The sequence below is a fragment of the Pseudopodoces humilis genome, chromosome 3 (genome assembly GCF_049639895.1).
Source record: "Pseudopodoces humilis isolate 2021_Gansu_Grassland_sample_001 chromosome 3, ASM4963989v1, whole genome shotgun sequence".
NCBI lineage: Eukaryota > Metazoa > Chordata > Aves > Passeriformes > Paridae > Pseudopodoces > Pseudopodoces humilis.
Genome location: NC_142202.1, coordinates 101,880,039 through 101,896,600, shown reverse-complemented (window position 1 = coordinate 101,896,600; position 16,562 = coordinate 101,880,039). Strand labels below are relative to the sequence as shown.

At 35.5% G+C, this 16,562-nt stretch overlaps 1 protein-coding gene across 1 annotated transcript in view; it reads left to right on the top strand.

Moving 5' to 3' along the window:
- The window catches only part of NBAS (NBAS subunit of NRZ tethering complex), a 161,626-nt gene that overhangs the window by 20,054 nt on the left and 125,010 nt on the right, over window positions 1-16,562 (top strand). The window contains exons 12-21 of the mRNA XM_005521850.3: window positions 213-341; window positions 2,181-2,244; window positions 3,533-3,726; window positions 4,834-5,091; window positions 5,859-5,984; window positions 7,254-7,405; window positions 8,156-8,290; window positions 8,568-8,646; window positions 9,331-9,435; window positions 9,718-9,854. Of these exons, the coding sequence (XP_005521907.3) occupies window positions 213-341; window positions 2,181-2,244; window positions 3,533-3,726; window positions 4,834-5,091; window positions 5,859-5,984; window positions 7,254-7,405; window positions 8,156-8,290; window positions 8,568-8,646; window positions 9,331-9,435; window positions 9,718-9,854 (1,379 nt within the window). The remainder of the gene's footprint in view (window positions 1-212; window positions 342-2,180; window positions 2,245-3,532; window positions 3,727-4,833; window positions 5,092-5,858; window positions 5,985-7,253; window positions 7,406-8,155; window positions 8,291-8,567; window positions 8,647-9,330; window positions 9,436-9,717; window positions 9,855-16,562) is intronic.

Genomic DNA, 16,562 nt, shown 5'->3' with positions numbered 1-16,562 from the left:
TTTACTCTTCCATGCCACAACTGATATTTTATCTCTTCTTTTTAGAACAAGGGGTTTTCTGTTTGCTTTTAATTTAAGGCATGTTAACTTTTCAGAGTGGAAGATTGTACAATTTTTTTTGTTTCCCTAAAATAGGAAAAAATATATTTGGAGGAATATTTTGGGATATTCCTTGGTGTATATTTTTATTACATTTGTTTGTTTATTTGCAGGATGGAGTTTTCAAGATGAATCTTTCTCCTGATGGAGCTCTTTTGGCAGCTATTCATTTCTCAGGAAAACTGACAATCTGGTCTATTCCATCTCTCAGACAACAGGGAGAATGGGACCAAACTGCTCAGGTAAGAAGAATGTGCATGTTTAAAAACTTGAATTATATATCTTACTCTTCTGAAAGTGTGTTTTTGTAGGAGATGAGAGGAGTTTGGGTAAGGGTGTGCTAGTTACATACTAACTTCCCGGTCAGCTCCATGTTTGTCAAGAGCCGTATGCTTTTATAATAATCTTTCTGTGTTATCCCCATAAACTGTAAACCTGAAACAATTATGTTACAGTGAATTTTTCATGAAGCATTTTGGTGCCAAGCAGGTAACCCTGTTAGAATTAGACTACAATACCATTAGACTGAAATGCTGTTACAGAAGAACAGGCTGACATAGGTAAATTTGTTTCAGTGGTTGAAACCAAATTCTGCTGGATGTCTTAATGTATTCTATTCCTCCTTCAAAATTTAGCATACCTGGTTCCAGATGATGCTCTAGAATATTTTCTTAATCAGTTTGCTATTAAGTTTAATGCTTTCTACAGGAATTGTTTGCAAAACTAAGTAGGGGAACTTACATTAAGAATTACTCAGACACTGGAAAACTTTTATGGGACTTGGGTGAATTTAAACGCTGGGAATTTAAAGCTAATTTTTAAAGAAAAAAATAAGACTATATTTTAATGAGGAAATACATTCTGAAAAGTGAAAAATCTGAAACTATGCACACTAGTATGTGAAGTGTTCTGATTTTCCTCCCATTAATTTCTTGACTAATAGACAAAGAGAGTCTTTTCACTTGAAGTACTGTGTGTTATGTTCCAAACCTATGAGACATAAACCAGTATTAGTTCCAAACAGGGTAAACAAATGGGATCAAAATGTAATTTCAAGCTTATTTAGAAAAGCATTTTTAAACAGCAACCAAAACAAACAAATAAAATCTCAAAGAAATTCTGCTCTAGTATTGGGCTAAGTGCTGTGTGTCTATATATGCATATCTTATGCATATCTATCTATATTTATAATATACACTTTAGACAAATTTTGCTCAAGGATGTTTACAGTGAGTTGTACTACTTCTTTCTTTTTAGCAATAATGAATATGTATACTGAAGGAGCATTTGGGACTTCAGTGTTAATAGTTTAGTGAGGGTGATAAAAAGGTTTAGTGCTTGATTTTTCTCAGAATTTCTTTTATAGGTCAAACTGGTGTCCAAGTATAATGTGTATTTTCATAATATGTGTGAAATTAACTTAGAGTGGCCTCATGTTTACTTTTAAGTAGTATACTTTCCTCTTTCTACTGAAAAATGAAGTCTAAAGAACACCTTCTGCTTGACCCACATGTGCTTTAGTTATTTCGGCTTCCTGTACTTCCACTGCGTTGCACTTGGGGACGGGATTTCTGTCACTGCTAAATCAGGTTTGAAACAGCAGCACTACAATATAATTCTAAACCTTGCAGTGCATCAGTTAATAATACTGCTCCTTTTCTTGCACTAGTCTTGAAAGGGGCTTCATGATTCTGAAAATAGCTGGGGAAAATACACAACTGTGCTAGACTGTCACAAGACCACTACACAGACTGCTTCGGAGAGTATTTTTTGTGCCTGCAGTGCTATGTATAGACATGAAAAGCAAAGACTTGGCTTTTGATTGCTGGAGAACCTTTATTTCAGAGATCTTTAGAGTATGATTACTGTTTAAAGCTAGTCAGACCACGACTTACGGTTTTGTTTTGTTTTTTGAATTGTCTGTAGAAAGGTACAATGGAACTGCAACAGTTGTATGTTTATCCTTTAGAAGAGTTTGAATTTATAGTTTGAAAAATGAGTGGGTCAGCAACAGAGTAAATAAACAGATTCTGTGTTACAAAGATTTACTTGCATATAATTTTTTTTTCTATTTTGTTTAGCCAGGCTATGATGAGCTTAACCCAGACTGGAGACTTTCTAGTGAAAAAAGAAAGAAAATAAAAGGTATGCAGTACAGTTAGATCATTATTTTATATCACTGTGTAGTTAAAAATAGTAATGCAAATATATGAAGACTGAAATGGCTTAATTAGACCTCAGTCAGGTTGCCAAAATTGCATGATTTGAATTTGTAGCATGGCAGAGCTAAATGAGTGTCATAATAGGTTTTTTTTTTTCAGATTCTTTCTTAGGAATGCTTTTATAGCCATAAAGAAGTTGATATTTCAGTTGGCATAGGATTTCATCTTTTCTTCCAGTGAATGTCTAATAAATCTTGAAAGCTACTGTAATTTAAACATATCAGTTTAAAATTCTAAAAACAATTCTAAAACAAATTTCCTCTGACTGGATTTACCTCATCACTCTCTATTGTTTTCAGGCCAATCTATGCAGCCATTTAGCACCTGGTTATTATGGCTGTTTCAAGAGTGCAGAGATGAATAGCTATTCCATGATCCATTTGCTGCTGCTTGTACACATCTATATTGTGTATATATTATTAAACTAATATTAAATATTATTAAAAGATTGCTGTTTTTTGCATAATTTTTCTTGGTGATTCTGTTTTTGGATTAATTCATCTGACCTTTGTAGGTAGGCTGCTGATTAAGCACTGTTAAAAAAGGAATAATCTGACCTGTTTCTTAGAGCTGTTTGGGGTAAGGTTGTTTTCATCAGAGGAGTGGAAAGTGATGTGTGGGGAGCAAAATGAGCCTGCTCTCTGGTGAGCATTTTATCCCAACACCCAGTTATCATAATCAAGACAGTGACTAGAAATGCCACAGCTTCCATCCTCAGTCTTAGAGATTTTTTTGTTTATTTGTTTTTTTAGTTTAATATTCCTAACAATGTCTTTTTGAAATATGTTGGTATGTTTACTTGTCTTCAAAAGAAGTGTAGCCTTTTCTGATTTTCATGAGTATTAGGTTTGTTATCATGTTGAAGATGGCTTGATAGGTAATGAAGTAGATCTTTATCAAAGATCTAAAATCTGTCACATTTTGTGCAAGTGCATCAGTTTACGGTGAATTTTTTCCAAATAATTTATATTATATTTGTAGTTAGGTGATTTTTTTTGTTTTTAACAGCTTTATTTAATATAAAAATGATTTAGTAAAGCCATTGATTTAAAGTATAAAATTGATATAAAATATAAACTTAGTGAAGCAAGGTTGCAAATAGGCAGTAAATATCTGTTAGATTAGAATGTATTTCTTCATAATGGAAGTCTTTTCTGTTCGTACCTGAGGTTTAACATTATATTTCTGTATATGGCACTTTCTTATTTTAGATAAAGAATCCTATTACCCACTGATAGATGTAAATTGGTGGGCAGATAATTCTGTCATCCTTGCTCGCTGCTCTGGTGCACTGACTGTGTCATCAGTCAAGACATTAAGAAACCTGCTGGGAAAGGCGTGTGAATGGTTTGAGAGCTCTCCTCAGGTCACTTCGGCTCATGATGGAGGATTTCTAAGTCTGGAGGTGAGGAATGTGCACGAGCAGGTGTCCTTCTGGAATGCAGTGTAACAGTTTGCTTTTTTATATGTGATCCTAAGTTAGGGGGGCTGAAATAGAAGATGTTACTACTAATAGGAAAAGTGATTCTGCTTCCTTTTCTGTAGATAGGCATTGCAGAGATATTCTGAATTTGCTGCAGCTTAACTGTTCCAAGAAAAACTTGATAAAATAAATAGATAACTTGTGGAGAGTAGAAGCAAAACCTCCTGGAAGGCTGAGTCTCAATGAGAGCAAACTTGCAATAGAAAAGGATTTGTGTTGACAGTAACCTTGCCCTATATGTCAGTGCATCTGAAGAACACTGCAGCCATACTTCTTCCACTTTGAAGTACATGGCTCATAAAGAAAGAGTGAACACATTTCAGTTAGACATGAGGAAGAAGATGAAGGCAGAGGCATGTAAAAGCTGCATATAAAAGCCACATTTTTTGTTTATTTTTAGTAGGATTCCAGAATATAATAAGGTTAATCAGTAATTTTCTTTGAAATGGAGAAAATTACTCTCTTCTAAAGCTTATATGGAAATAGATCTTAAACATCATAATCAAAAGTTTAACATTAGAATCAGAAAATCTCAGTACACACCAAAGCTTGAGCATATGTTTTTGGAAAGTTGTGTTATTCTGGAAATAATATATGCAGCCAGTGACTGGCATACTATAGCCTAAGGATATAGTCTGAGATTGTGTTGAACAGAAGACCTTGCTTTGAATAGCTGAGAGTTGAAAACACTCCTTTATGCTGCAGTGAGCTATAGAAGAGCATAGGAAGGTGTCTCCACTGTTCTGCCCCATCTTGACTGGTGCAGGGGTTGCAGTGTAAAGGCAGGTTATTAACAAGCCTTCACTTTGGTAGGTGAGGGATGAAGCCTCAGATCCAGAAGACGCGTGCAGTGCAGTCAGAGTTTGTGGAACAGGTTAAGCAAACTGAGAAACAAAGGTTTTAAAGGAGAGAGGGAGGAAGGATGTTGATTCTGAAATTTGAAGTCCTGGAAGTGGAGATGTACTCAGTTCTTACTAAAGTAGTTTAGGTGTACTAGGTGGATGCTTCTTGTTGATGTTTTCTGTGCAGTGTGAGGTGAAACTTGTCCCAAAAAGACTGCGCTTGGACAGCAGGCCTGGTGATGAAGATGAGGGAGAAGATGACTCGGACTCAGATGATGAAACTTCTGCTAAGGACAGATACTTCAGCTACCTAAAGCAAGGACTGTACTTTGTGACAGAAATGGAACGATTCGCTCCTCCTCGGAAACGACCGCGTACTATTACAAAGAATTTTCGCCTTGTCAGCTTAAGATCCACAACTCCAGAGGAATTGTACCAGAGAAAAGTAAGTGTAGATGGAAATATCACATTTCTCTTAATCACCTTTATTTAGAAGGAGCTTTTTAATTCCTGCTGTTCTGACAAAAGGACTTAGGCACATATTTCTGACAGTCTCTTAACTCTCAGTGTGCTGTGTCACCTGATCAAAGGGATCCTTTTTTTTAAACTAGCGTTATAATAACTGAAATGAGGTGATGTTTTCCCTGGGAGACGCTGTGCGTCATTGGCTTGGCTAGACTTGAATATGTACTCATGTGTTTGCATGTAGTGAAACACTTTGCAAATATATTGAATGAAATCAGTTTAATTTGTTGGCCCAGGAGTGGGTTAACTTAGAGTCTTCTGTGAATGTTTTCTCAGATATATGTACAGATTAGGCCTCTGACTCATTCTTCCCAAACAGATTGTGCTTCGTTTTCAGGGCTTTTGATCAGACTGCTTTGTCTTAAGCCGTTCTAGTTATTCTGTTGGTCAACAAGCCCACTCTAACTACTGCAGTTCCCAGGGAATGCTGATGTCAAACTAAATAAGATGCATAGCTAATATGATGTTACCTAAATAATGTCTTCCTTTCATATGAGGGGAAAATCTCTGATTTTCTAGAGGTGTCCATTAGGTCTGAATCTTACTTGTATCTTGAACCAGTCTCTTTCCTACCTGCTTATGCATACTCAGTAATTATCCCTCTGCCTCTTTAAACTCACAGAATTAACAGTTCATTATTCAATATGGAAATCAAATGACTTCAATTTTAATATGTTTGCTTTTTAGATTGATAATGAAGAATATGGGGAAGCTTTGTCTTTAGCTCAAACGTATGGCCTTGATTCTGATCTTGTGTACCAAAGACAGTGGAGGAAGTCCGCTGTTAATGTTGCTTCAATTCAAGACTACTTGGTGCGTTTGTGTTTTGTGATTTTTTTTTTTTGGTTTTTTTTAGGCTTTCTTATCAGACTGTGTTATCTTTACAGAAATGGAATTCTTAATTTTATTCTAATTTATGCAATGTAAATTGGTGGCAGTTTGAAGAATTGTCCTGCAAATTCTATTTCATGTCATGTGTAAGAGAACAGTTTAACTGAAGGCCTGATCTATAAACCTTGGCAGTTAATGAGATTTCTTTTGGAATATCTTCTAACTTCTGTTAATAGTAACACGCTTTCTGTGTGTAATCTCTTCCCCCACATGCAGCAGTAGATTATTGCTTGGCAAATGGAGAATAACAATTGGAAATATCAACTGTTTAAACTTCCAGTTATTACAGAAAATAAATTGGGTAGGTGAAGTTGGTACCAGTAGGTATATCACAGAGTTTGAATAACAAAATTTACAGAGAACTCTGTGAACTGTAACTGAGCTTTTCAGTAGAATTGACATGGGAGATTTTTGTCTTGGAAGAAAGACTTCTAAGTCAGCAGAAAAATGGTGTTGAAGTTGTACAACCTCATGGTTGTGGTAAAGTATTAGTAATAGAAATATACTATTAGTATAGAATAGGAATATAAAGTTTAGTATTAGTCTAGTCGATACAGTATTAATAATATAGGTAAATTAGTATATATATAGTAGTATAGAGATAGGTATGTTAGTCTAGGCTAAAATATTACAAGAGATCAAGATAAATGTAATTTTTATTTTTCAAGTCAGATATTGACTGAGTGTCAAAATTTAGCCTTTCTCTATGTGAGCTGTAATTTCAACCAAAGATCAGCAGTTAAGGCAAATGTGTTTGTAATTCTGCTGCCTCTCCTGTCACAGAATGTTACTGGCATATGAAGAAGATATTATTGAAAATTATTCTAGTGCTATTGTACCATATATATACTTGGTTTATAAAACACATATTTTACCCCAAGCCAGCACATTTTATTTAGTGTAAAAAGGAGTGATGTTAATTAGAAAAGACAAATAACTTCTGCTCCAGTTCTTGTGGAAGTTCTCCTAAATCATTTGGTATTTCTGTGCCCTTTTCTGCCACACATGCTCTGAAGGAATTGTGTTTATTGTGCTCTCATCTCTTTTGTTGGTTTACATTGCCAGTCACCAGAGGAGCTTGACATTTTCTTAAGTGGAAGAAATATGTGAGGAAACTTAAACATAAGTTCTGGTTCCATTGCTTTGGATTGGACCATGTAACATGGTGTCTGTGCTCTTGTTCTTGGACAGAGCAAAATCAAGAAACGTGCATGGGTTCTTCATGAGTGCTTGGAAAGAGTTCCAGAAAATGCAGATGCTGCTAAGAAGCTGCTTCAGTATGGCTTGAAAGGCACGGACTTGGAGGCTCTTGTGGCCATAGGAAAAGGAGAAGATGGTGGCAGGTTTGGGAAGAGTATTTTTTTTGTTTTCTTTTTAAAGAATGGTATATAAACTATTTTATAGTGATTTGGTAAAAATTTTTTCTTATTAACCGCTAGTGAAAATATTGAGAAGCTTTGGCAAGACATAAAGATAGGTCATGCTTTGACTCAGACTATTCTGTAGATGTCCACAAAGTACCTATAAATTTTCCTCTGTATGTACAAAAAATACAGTGTTCATTGCAAATATAAGCCCTGTAATTTCTTCATCAGAGGGAATTTATGATGTCAGTATTTTACTACGAGACTCTTCTTCTCTTGATACTTTTCAAAGCTGCAATTAACCCTATAAATGTGTTTTGTTACATGTCTTAATTGTATTGATCAAGCAGAAGCAAGACACACTAGAGACAATTCTCCTCAGTGTTCAGTTTCTGATGGTAGAAAGAGGCTGTTCTTTCTTTGTGCAGTCCTCTATTACCATTGCATACTGTCGAGCTGCTGCCAATCCCACTGCTGGCTATGGAATTTAGAAACTTAACCAGTTTGGTTTTGGTTTGTTTTAGGGAGTGGAAACAAGAGTTCATGTCTCTTGTTGACTTGGGAAGAATCCCTGCTTGTTTATAACACAAAAATTCAGTATTTTTTAATAAATATCCAGATTTTTAGTCAAAACATAGACAAAAAGCTGTTTTAATATGTCTCTTCAAAAATCAGTTCACTTTTTTTTTTTCTCCCTTCATTGTTTACATTGTTGATTTTGTCTTCCAGATTTATCTTACCAGGGGAAGTGGACATTGAAATTCCCTATGAAGACTTTCTGTCACCAGATGAAGAAATGGATACTAGAAAGGAAAAAGAGGCCAAGAAGCGTAAAGAGCTGCTATTATCAGTAAACTTCTCAAAGTAAATGAAATGCTAGGCCATGTCTTATTCAGAATTACAGGTTTATAACAACTAGACAGTTGCAAAAACATAATTAATTACTCTTCTATATGTATTATTCCTATGAGAAAAGTGGTCTAAATTATCATTGACATTATATTTTGTCCAGGTTCTTAGTTTACTTTATTTATTGATATATCCCAGTGCACAAAGTAATTAAAATGTGTAATCTTTGTATTCATATGCACATGATATAAAATATTGATGGCAAATGTGAAAATCCCTGTTCTGAACACAGGCTGACACTGGAACAGAAGGAGCTCTGCCGTAGCAGGCTGAAGCTGTTAACTTACCTTGATCGCCTTGAGACCTATGAGGTGAGTTCTTCTGAGTTCTCACACCAAAACTATTCCTGCACCTTCTGCGTCACATAATCTTATCCTTTTTTGTTATTTATTGTGGTATTAATGTTTATGGCCTTGCTGAAAGGCTACAGTCTGTCACGGTTTTCTGTTCAAGTGACTGTTTCTTCTGTTCGCTGTTTCAAAAGGATGGCTTCTAGTTTTGAGCGGTGCAGTTGGGCAAAAGCCTGCTTTGAACATCCTGTGGCTGCAGGGAACTGAATTATGCAATTACATGGGATGTGGAGCTCAGGCAGGATTGCTGTGATTTCTCTGTCAGTCAAATTGGCAAGTTCTGTGCAGTTTCTCTAACAGATCTTTTTCTTCTTGAGCTTACCAGTGTGAAAGTTTTTGGAATGTCAGACTATATTTTGCTAAGTTTTTAAATTTTAAATTTGCAGTTCGCAATGCACACCACTCCCATTTTGGCTTTTACCATGTCTATGTAACTAATGATGTCTAAGCCTTAATTAAAATAAGGCAGAAAATCGTCTTAGCTTATCAACCAAAAATGCATCTGGTTTTTTCATACTGAAACAAAAAACCCAGCATACTTTTCAGCATATATCTCATACTTACTCATCCTAGGATGGAAAGATGTGTAGACTTTTTGATGCTTTTGTAAATCTTGTATAAAAAGCAGTCTTTTTTTTTTTAAAGGAAATCCTTGGAGGGCCTCATGCAGCTGAGCAGCATTATGATGGAGAATTCTTTAAGAAGTTCAGAAATCAGAATATCGTACTTTCAGCAAGAACTTATGCTCGGGTATTAATATTTATGTTGCTAGAATGCAGTGTCATTTTGGTGTTGCTCTTTGCACTAAAATGCTTTTTCCTCCTCCCTTTGAACTTGCTTGCATCTCAGTGGAAATTGAAGAGGTGGTGTCTTTGTTTGATTTTAAATATTAAATGCTGTGACCCTGACCTTATCTTCTTTGTTGCTAAAGAAAATATAAAAATGAACTATTCATTGTATGACCTAAGCTTTCTTGCTCATTTTTAGTCAAAATCAATCTTAAGCTCTGCAACTTACTGTTCTGTTCTTTAGGAAAGCAACGTCAGAGCCCTGGAAATTTTGTTTACTTTCCATGGATCAGCTTTACTTCCACACAGACAGGCGATTCTCTCCAATTTTCCAGAGACTACCTCACCACATGAGTATGCTTTGCTGTTACCTGAAGCTTGGTAAGGATGCATCAGTAGCTACTAGCTCAAAGACAGATGATTTTTAGATTAAATTATAAATTTACATTATGAATTAGTTTCCATGTATGGCAGTCTGCCATTGGTTATTATCTGGAATTGAGAGCACGTTTGTCCATATGGGTCTTGACTTGACCAGTCATCATTTTCTGCTTTACTTTGTGCCATTTGTGGAATCCTTTTGGTCGTTAACAGGAAAGTAGGGATTTTACAGGTTCTTTGCTCTGTTACATAGCTAAGAGGGAACATGGACTTTTCTGACCTGCAGCTGCCCAGATTTTCACATAGTACAGGTCTTTAATTGGTTTGTGGTAATAGCCAGTGTTAGGAAATGAATATTACAAGAGTTTAGGTCTCTGGAAGCAAATACATTTTTCTGGATTTGTTTTGTGAAGTCATTAACACTTAAGCAGTCAGTAACTTCAGAATCATTAATTTTCTTGATACTGATTGTTGTTCAACTTGGTAAGGTAGCATTATGAAAAGCTTTAAGTACAGACTTTCCTACTGTTTAACTTCAGCATAAAAAGTTAATTTACTGTAAATTTCACCTAAATTTTTGTAAGAGAGTCTTCCTTGAACATCATAATTATGTCCTGTATATTAATTAGAAGAATTTTTTGCTTTTAGAGTGTTTCTTTTAGACACTTCAATTATTAAATTAGTTTTGAAGCCTACTGTTCAGTGCTCATAATGAGATGGACAGATTTTATTATTTGGTATTTTACAGTAGGACTTTGAAGCCTTACTTGAGAGGGAAACATTTTGGAGGAGCTAATGGAAATTTTTTTTTTGTAGTCTTCCATTATTATAGTTAAGCTTTTCACTTCAAGGTTTTACTAGTCCCATTTGGGCAATTCTCCTTTTAGAATAGGGTTTTTCAATTAATCAAGTTATTCTCCTGAAACTTTTCCTAACTTAAAATACCAGTTTTGTCATCTCTGAAGAAAAAGAGCTGTCTTTATTTCATGATAGCTAATGCTTCCCTTTTTATTTGTTGGTAGTATTGGGAATACATTTAGTGATTTAGTTAAGGTGTGAAAACACCTGTATTATCCTTTTCTATAAGGTAGAAGTTAGGACCATGGAGAGGTATTATTGGAGTGTTTACAAAATTGGTAAAATGTATTCCAGTTTTTCCCTTTTGTTAAGGTTTAGAACGTGAGAAACACAGAAGAATGGTCATCTTAAACGTGGCTCTGATCTATTGTTGGTCATAAACAGGCTTCTCATGTTTCTGAAGGGTTATTTGTTCTTGGTTTTGGTTTTTATTTTATATTGTTGTTTGGTTTGTTTACAAAACTGACTTACGTGCCAAGTGGCAAGATGACAGCTAAAATACAGCATTTCACTAGTGATCTAGTAGTAAAGATGTGAAGTTATGGGGTAAGAACTTAGTTTTGTCTGCTATTGAAAAGTATATATTTTTAATCTTTATTCTCATAGCAGACAGAACTTTCCAGTGCTAGGAGTAGGTATGTGCAGGTTCACACTTTATATCCCCCAGACTGCAGCATAGACAATACTGTGTGTCTTTTGAAGTTTTTGTCTTTGGACAACTACAAAATGAGGATGAGATTAACCCCTATATACACAAATCCCATATACTTATAAAAACATAAAACATATAAAAATACACTGTATATTTTACATAACCTTTTTCTAAAACCGTTTCTCTGTTACAAAACTGATTGCTCACATAATATCATTAAATATACTCCCTAAAATATATTTTATTAATGTAAATAAATTAAATATGTACTGATGACAATATTTATTAATAGAGAATAACATGCTGATGAAAGAGATTTAAGTTGTATAAAGTAAAATTTTCTTCCTATTTTAAGGAGGTTTCTTGCAATTTTTATTTCATATGAATCAAAGAGAATTGAAGTTCTTAGTCATTTTCTGTGAGTTTATTGTCCTTTTAGTCTGGCATTTGTTTTTTAAGGAGTTTATTAGTATGGATAAAATTACTGACATTATGTAGATATGTTGTCATTGTTATGAAATATGTAAATAAGTGATAAGTGTGCTGTCTAGTTATTCTTTGTATTAGAAGACAGTAAGTAATTTGCTGTAAATGAACAGATTGAGCAAGATTATGATAAAATTTATTCATTCCCACAGAACATTAAAAAGTTGTAAGTAGTGCCTGTAATTAATATGCTTCTGAACAAAAGAAAAACATTACAAAATTATAAACCCCAGTGTTGTAATTGGTAGAAAAAATATTGCAGCATTACTACACAGTCTCTTTAGCTTATGTAGCTTCTAGACAAGCGTTTCAGGACAAGTGAGAGTGAATCAATCTGTGTTGATGAACTTTTAATTTAGACAAATAGATTTGAATCAGGAAATGACTGTCTGGTTTTCCTTTTGAAATTTCACACAGTTGCAGTTGGGAAATAAGGTGTAGCCTTCAGAAGGTGTGGGTTTTTTTTTTTTTTTTCTTTCAGTTGCAAAAAAGGCTTCTTTCTTGTGATTTCTTTTAGATCCTTGTTTTTTCTGACAGTTCTTGGTTGCAATGTCTGTAGCAGCTGATTTCAACAGGGTATTTGGTTGCTGTGCTGCGTGTGATGAGACCACTGACAGAGATCGGCTGATTGCTCTGCCCCTGTTTAAGAGTGCAGCCTGACCCAGTGGCCTTGCTTAAAGAACGCCTTGTTGATATGCCTTTGTTGCTCAGTTTTCTGCAGCCCAGACCCCCTGCTGATCAGAAACTATTTTGGTGGAGGTGTCTTCTACGTCTTCGTATATGGCTGTGTGTAGGATGAAACCCTGTTTTGAATTTACAGTATTGTGTCTGTGTACATGGAACACTTAGAACAGTGAGGGGTTTGATTCCCAGCTGGAGCTCTGTGAGGTGACACTTATCCCTGTGGGAATTCACTGCATTGCTCTATGCTCACTTAGTTCTTCCATCTCTAGGGGAATCTGGCAGAGGTAAAACATGAGATTGTATAGCGGGTGCTGCCTTGTTAGTGCATGGAGCAGGTGAGGTGGGTAAATAGGCACCTCCATCTACAGCCAGGGTAAGAACATTGAAACAGTTGCTTGCTGTGCACCACCACCAATGGGAATACACGTACAAGTTCTATATATGAAGAATTTCCTAACCTTTAAGAAATGTTTTTGTAAAGGTTGTCTTATAACTGTTCATCTGCATCCTCCAGTTCAACTGCTGATAGTAAATTCTAAGTACCTACTGAAAGAAAAGCTCCTTTGTTTAGTGCATTCTATAGGCATAAAGCAGGTGTTTTTCTTGTACTTGGACATGTTATTTACATTAAGATGGCATTTAAAGGGCATTATCACAAAAATTTGAGATCTTGTCAGTCAAGGAAGACATAACAGAAGGCATAACAAAAAAAGAAAAAAATGTTGGTTTCTTTTTCCCTTTTGTGACAGGTTATTGGGTAATACATATTTTTTTCCTGTATCTCCTTGTAATAAGTCTCAAATGGTAGATATCCTTTTGTTTCTCATTTTTGGCACATATTTTATAGCTTAGCATCTTCTGGGGTAACTCAGAACAGTTCAGAAGTTCTCTTTCTAAGCAGGGAATTTATTCATATTATTTCTCAGCTTCTTTTATAATGATGGCTCCTGTGTCTCTGCTTTCTCTTGTTGGGATTCATGCACCTTCTCAAAGATCCATCAGAAGCACAGACTGTATCTGTTAGGACAACTTGAATGAAGGTGGTAGGAACTCAGAGGAGCTGATAGCTCTTTTTAATCTCTGTTTTAATAGCTGTAGCTAGTGTTCTTAATCTGTAGTTAAGACTGTTGCCCTGAGGTTTTTAAATGTGATCCAGGAAAATAGTGTTTTACCACCGTTATAAATACATAACCAGAGTATTTTTCCATTTTTTAAAGTTTCTTATCCTTTGTACTAGGCTTAACTGCTGTATTGTAACATTACTGCTCACATTTTCAACTCACACAAGTCTGGAACTTCAAATGTATGGTTCCCTCAGCAGCCATAAGTCTGCTATATAGCACATTATGCTATGGTAAAAATCTTTCCCTTAAGACAGCAACTTTTTATATGTTGCTGTGTTTTTGCTTCTTAACTTTCCCAAATACTGGTGTTCACTTGTGACATAAACTGAATTTTTATTGGAGAATTGTGGATGAACTCCATTTGCCTGATGGACTGGGATGGGAATGTGGAAGTATCTCCTAAAAACTTAGTGAAGGTTTTAAAACCTGAAGATTTCCATGTAGTTGACTTTCATCTATGAATAAGTACTGCTAAGAGTTCATAAGCAGTAACTTCGTCTTTCCATAATGATACCTTCTCCTGAATTAGGTTTTTGGTTATTGCCTGTGGCACTGCAGTTTCAATAAAGCTCTTAGAGTTTCATCTCTTCCTTTCCTTATGTGTGTATGTAAGTAGTTTTGGTAACAGAATGTCTGCAGAACCGTCTAATATATAGTCCCCTCTTCTTCATACTATTTTTTTTCTTGTAAAGCTGAACTGCCTTTGTTTTTAGTGTAATTCAGTGGTGTTCACATTAAAAGAATGAATCCCATGGTGAGTTCTGGTTTTGAATTTGCTTGAATTCCTTTGTATAGTGCTACAGTGAAAATAATAAGGGCCTATGTTTTATGTGCATGTCTTTTTTCTCTGCACTAACAGGAAGAAAAAAACAGTTCAGAGGAAGAAATGTGATTAATATTATTTCAAGGATGTATTAGGTAGAAAAAAATACCAGATCTTACCTTCTACATAAAGTAGAAAAAATAATTTTGGAGAAAAAGATTAAATTATCATGATGACACTCATGCTCTTGTCTCGATTGACTTCTGGTAGGAGCAGGGAATGTTCTTGTCCATGTGAAAAATAGAGCAGTGGTTTGGAGGAGGAGAGACTCTTCTGCAAACTGCTTGTGTGCAAATCTGTGATAACAGTAGGAATTGCTCATTGTAGCCAGGAGGCTGCTGCAGACAGTGAGCTGGTGAAAGTATCACAAATGTTGATTGTGAGGAGTTTTTGAAGAAGTGATTGAGACTTGAAGCCATGGGGGAGATGTGGAGAACACGAACTGCCAGGGAGGAAGGAGGGAAGTTTCACAGAGCCTGCTGGAGCTGAGCTGTTGTTCAGCTGAGAGAGATGAGTATGTTCAGCATGGAGAAGGTTTCAGACAGACCTGTAGCAGCCGTCATGTAACTGCCTGTAGCATGTGAAGTGAACTGTGGCTGTGCTGCTCATCCACAGAACACTGACAGAATTTGTATTTCTGGCTAGTTAATGCTGGACCTGCCCTGACTTCATATACCATGTGTGTCTTTTGCCTGGAGAGTTCTGAACTGGAGTTTGGCTTGCCTTGTCCAATCTTCTAATGAAGTGTACTGCTGTCGTTATTTCATCTGTTTGTTGTTCATTTACAGGGTTTAGAATAAAATTTCTCACAGGAACATTCATTATGCTTTATAAATGTACACTTCTGAAGTAGTATTTTCATGATTTGGTGGCAGATGGCTTTGATCTTGGAGTTCAGCTTTGTCTTTAAAATAGCTTTCACAAAATCAAAATGGGCTATTTCCTCAAATTTTAATTGTGTATCTGAAGAAAAAAAAACCTCAGTGAGCTTCTGAATTGTGCTTGTGTTATATTAGTTGGCTTTTCTGATGTTTAGATTATTCATTCTAGGTTGTTTAGGAAGGAAGAAAGTTTCCCTCTCCCCAGATTTTATTAGAGGTTAACCATATCATTAAAACATAGCTTGATTTGTTTATATGGAATCAGTTATAACTTTCTCCTCTGGTGGCAGAGCTGCTTCAGAAGACCTGTCATTGCAGTGTGCCCAGCAGGGATTCTGAAGGTTAGTTAACTGGTGGCCAAAAGCAGTGGGATACCTTTTCCACAGGTTTATGCAGGTCAGGTTTCCCAAAATGCATGATGTTTTAGGCAGCAGCTGTACTTCAGTCTTGATAAATTTGTCATGTCCTATGGATATTTATGGAAAATGAAGCATTTCTCTCTCTGCTCACCACTTCTGTATCCTGTTGTATATTGAACAATTGGAAACCTAAAAATACATGTAATCAGATCTGTAGCTGCATTTGCTAATTCACTGTTTAGATACTATAATGAAAGAAAAGAATATTTGCATGCAATATGAACAATGCAGTACATATCACAGCTGTGTGAGACTATATATATGGGATGCATTTCTTATATTTCATCCTCAGCTGTGGAATAATTCAGACATAACAAAACTGTTTCAGAGACGTAATAATTGCAGAGAAACGGAAAGTGGTGTTGATTTCCCCATTGCTATCTGAGAAGATACAGACTTTGGACAAAAGAGTTTCTAAATTAAATTAAAAAAAACTATTTTAATTATTTTATGTATGAAACACACAGACTTCCATGTTAGGAATTAATGTGTTGCTAAAGGACACAAAATGATTCACAGGAATACCTTTCAGCATTAGAACAGGAAAGAACCAACCTTCATTCTCTGACTCCTGTATTATAGATTCTCGACAATGACCAGGGATTGGTTAAGTTACCACCTTCCCAAGCACACTGGTCATGTGAAACATCCATCAAAAGACGTTTCTTAGAAGGAATGTGACAAATAACTTATGTTTATAGAACTTTTATGGGAAAGTAACTAAAACTAAGAAAACATTACCAGAAGACTTTATTTGTCAGGACAACATTAATGAGTGTTT